We start from the raw sequence: 3552 nt of genomic DNA on the forward strand, positions 1-3552 counted from the left end.
CCAGATAAAGAGAAAATGCTAGCAGCCCCGGTTTGGATAAGACTCTTTGGGCTTCCAATGGAGTTCTGGGATCCAGAAATTTTAAAAGGCATAGGGAATACAATAGGGTCCTTTGTGAAAGTTGCAGAATCCACAAAAAGAGGAAGATACACATCATATGCCAGAATATGCGCGTATATGAATATAACTGAACCCCTCCCAGACTTCATTGAGCTGGAATATCACGATGAGATCTGGCAACAACCAGTGGATTACGAGCACATACCTTTTCGATGTAGACGATGTCACGAATATGGGCATTTGTTCAGACAATGTCCATTAACCAGAATAGAGGATGTAAAGGAGAAGAGAGAAGAGGAGAGAATAACAACAGAGGAACTGGATCAGGGGGAAGAGGGTTTTAAAGAAGTACAACAGAAAAAGAAATCAGGGTTTAGTAAACCACAACGACAACTGCCAAAGGAAAATATTACCCTGGAAACACAGAACAAATTCAAAGCCCTCCAGGAAGAAGAGATCGAGATGGGGGAAAAAGAAGACAGCGAAGAAGAGACAATGGAAAACTCAAAGGAATCAGGAAAACAAATATCAGAACAAAAGGGTACAGAGCACGGGGAGGCAGAGGAAAAAGGGGAACAACCAAATGAACAAATACAAATGGAGATAGACCCACAAAAAGATAAAGGAGGGGAAGAGGAACGCATAATGAGGAAGTTGTTGCAGGAATGGAGATTGTTAGATGAAAGATTCATCCCGGAGGAGCAGAAACAAATGTATAAAGAAGCCTTCCAAAAATATAAAGAAAAAGTAGGGGCAACAATAGCAAACAGATTGGAACCGATAGAACCACAAGGAAATCAAAACATGGGAATGAGCAGCTCTGGCAAAGGAGGAAGAAAGAGGGGCAGGCGGACAATGAGCGAGACAATTCAGGAGGTAGGAGAGTCACTGGTGAACTCTGGAAGGGTCATACCTCTATCAGAGGTATTCCAACTACCACCAAAATTGTTAAAATGATTATTACAAGTTGGAACATCAGAGGCCTCAATAGCAGAGGTAAACAAAGATACCTGAAGGAGAGATTAAAAAAAGACAAACCAAGTATAATGATAGTCCAAGAAACAAAGATTAGTACAGAAAGAATGAGAGAAATAATGAGCAGGGGCAACACTAGATATGAAATAATGGGACAGGATGCAATAGGTAGCGCAGGAGGACTGGCAATCATATGGAACCCAGAGGAAATACAATTTGAAAATTGGATAAGCCTCCCTCGAATTCTATCGGGAACATTCAAGGTTATAGGATCATCGGAATACGCAGTCCTAACAGGGGTGTATGGACCACATACCCCAACAGAACGAAAAGGATTCCTGCAAAATCTAAAAGCAATGAGAAGTCTTATTCCAGAGAAGCCATGGATTATAGGGGGCGATTTTAATATGATCAAGACCTTAGAAGAAAAGAGGGGAGGGTTGAGAAGGACAGATTTAGATATGGAAGCGTTTGGAGATATGATAGCAGAACAAAGATTGGTGGATGTCCAGACTATAAATGGTACCCACACATGGAATAATCGTAGAGGAGGGACAAATCAAATAGCCTCAAGATTGGATAGGTTCCTTATCTCCGAACAAATTATGATGAAAGATGTGTTCATAGAAGCCATGATCCTTCCAGTAGTAGGCTCAGACCACTGGCCAATAAAGTTGGAGATTGACCTTAAGCAAAGCCCCAAAAGTAGGCCTTTCAGGTTTGAAGCCTTCTGGCTCAGAGACCAGAAGTTTCTACCGAAAATAGAAGAATGGTGGACTAAAAGCGGACAAAGAGGAAGAAGCAAAATGCAAACCTTTCAACTCAAACTGAAAGAGCTTAGAGGGAGAATAAAAAAATGGAATAAAGAGGAATTTGGGGACATCCTCAAGGAGCAGCAGCGCTTAGAATAGAAAATGAGTGAACTGCAACAGAAGGATATATTGGAGGGCAGAACTGAGGAGAGAAGCAGAGAAGAAGGCATTGTAATATGTCAATTAGAAGAGCGAAGGAAACAGGAAGAAATTTTATGGAAACAAAAGTCCAGAGTCCAGTGGCTTAGAGAAGGAGAGAGAAACACAAAGTTCTTCCACAAGGCTATGATTCAGCACAGGCAGAGAAATAGGATCTTCTCAATTAAAAATAAGGAAGGCCAGTGCATAATTCAGCACGAGGAGATGGAACAGGACCTGGTAGACCATTTTAAAGATCTACTCAATGAACCTCGGAGGAATAGATCTGAGGCCATAGCCAGGATTAGTAAAGAAATACCCAAGTTAGTAACCAGAGACCAAAACCTCGCCCTGATGAGGAGAGCATCCTTAGAAGAAGTGGAGGAAGTAGTGAAGGGCTTGAAAAGAAACAAAGCCCCAGGCCCTGACGGATACACTGCGGAATTCTACCAAGCTTGTTGGCATTTCATAGGAGAAGAAATCCTAGAAGTGGTGGAGGAAGCGCGCATACATCAAAAGGTTTGGCCAGGATTAAACTCTACTTTATTAACTCTCATCCCTAAAACGGCCCACTCAGAATCAGCAGAAGGCTTCAGACCGATCGCCCTTTGTAATGTTATTTATAAGATTATAGCCACCTTAATGGTCAAAAGGCTCAAACCTATCCTGCCCAACATAATATCCCCAGAACAGACAGGGTTCGTGGAGGGAAGGCAAATCTTAGATGGACTGGTAGTTTCTCAAGAAGTCATACATACCTTAAAACAAAAAAAGGAGCCAGGCATGATGATCAAACTGGACCTGTCAAAAGCTTACGACAGACTGAATTGGAAGTATTTGGAAGCCATTCTTCAAGCCTATGGGTTCTGCAATAGATGGGTGAAATGGATACTCAGCATGATATCCACACCGAACTTCTCCATACTCCTAAACGGTACACCAACTACAACCTTTAATGCTTCAAGAGGTCTGTGCCAAGGAGACCCTATGTCCCCTTTTCTGTTCATAATAGCAGCTGAAGGGCTGGGAAGGTATTTCAAGAAAGAGCTAAGAGAAAGGAAAATTAAAGGGCTACGCCTGTGGGGAAACAACATCCCAGTTACGCACCAGCAGTTCGTAGATGATATCATGATATTCTGCAAGGTATCTTTGAGAGAAGTTAAAAAGGTAAAGGAAATCTTGGAGGTATTCATGGAAGCATCAGGTACGGAAATAAATAAGGATAAATCGAGCACCTTCATTTTCAACTCTCCGGAGACAGTTAAAGCCCACCTAACAAGAATCTTGGGGTTCAGAAAGGGAGAATTGCCCACCAAATATCTAGGAACTATGCTTGATCTAAACTCACTAAGGATAGCCAATTGGCAACCTATTATAGAGAAACTTAAGAGCAGACTAGAAAATTGGTCTTTTCGGACCCTGAATATGGCAGCTAGGTTGGTGCTTCTTAAATCGACACTGCAAGCAATCCCCATTTACCCCCTATCGGTTATGGCAATACCGAAAGGAGTTTGCACCAAAATGATTGAAATTTATAGGAAATTCCTGTGGGGAGGACCAAAACAGC

At 42.0% G+C, this 3552-nt stretch overlaps 1 protein-coding gene across 1 annotated transcript; it reads left to right on the forward strand.

The window, feature by feature from the left end:
* Window positions 1–1184: 1184 nt before the first annotated feature.
* Window positions 1185–1946, forward strand: LOC149139869 (uncharacterized). Its single transcript, XM_089450844.1, has one exon. It carries the CDS (start codon window positions 1185–1187, stop codon window positions 1944–1946), a length of 762 nt encoding a protein of 253 aa, XP_089306970.1.
* Window positions 1947–3552: the final 1606 nt, after the last annotated feature.

This window comes from Pinus tabuliformis, chromosome X (genome assembly GCF_031772625.1).
Source record: "Pinus tabuliformis cultivar Carrire ecotype Pingquan chromosome X, CPIR1, whole genome shotgun sequence".
NCBI lineage: Eukaryota > Viridiplantae > Streptophyta > Pinopsida > Pinales > Pinaceae > Pinus > Pinus tabuliformis.

Excerpts from the sequence above, each read along its gene's own strand:
- LOC149139869 (XM_089450844.1), top strand. The coding sequence starts at position 1,185 with ATGGGACAGGATGCAATAGGTAGCGCAGGAGGACTGGCAATCATATGG.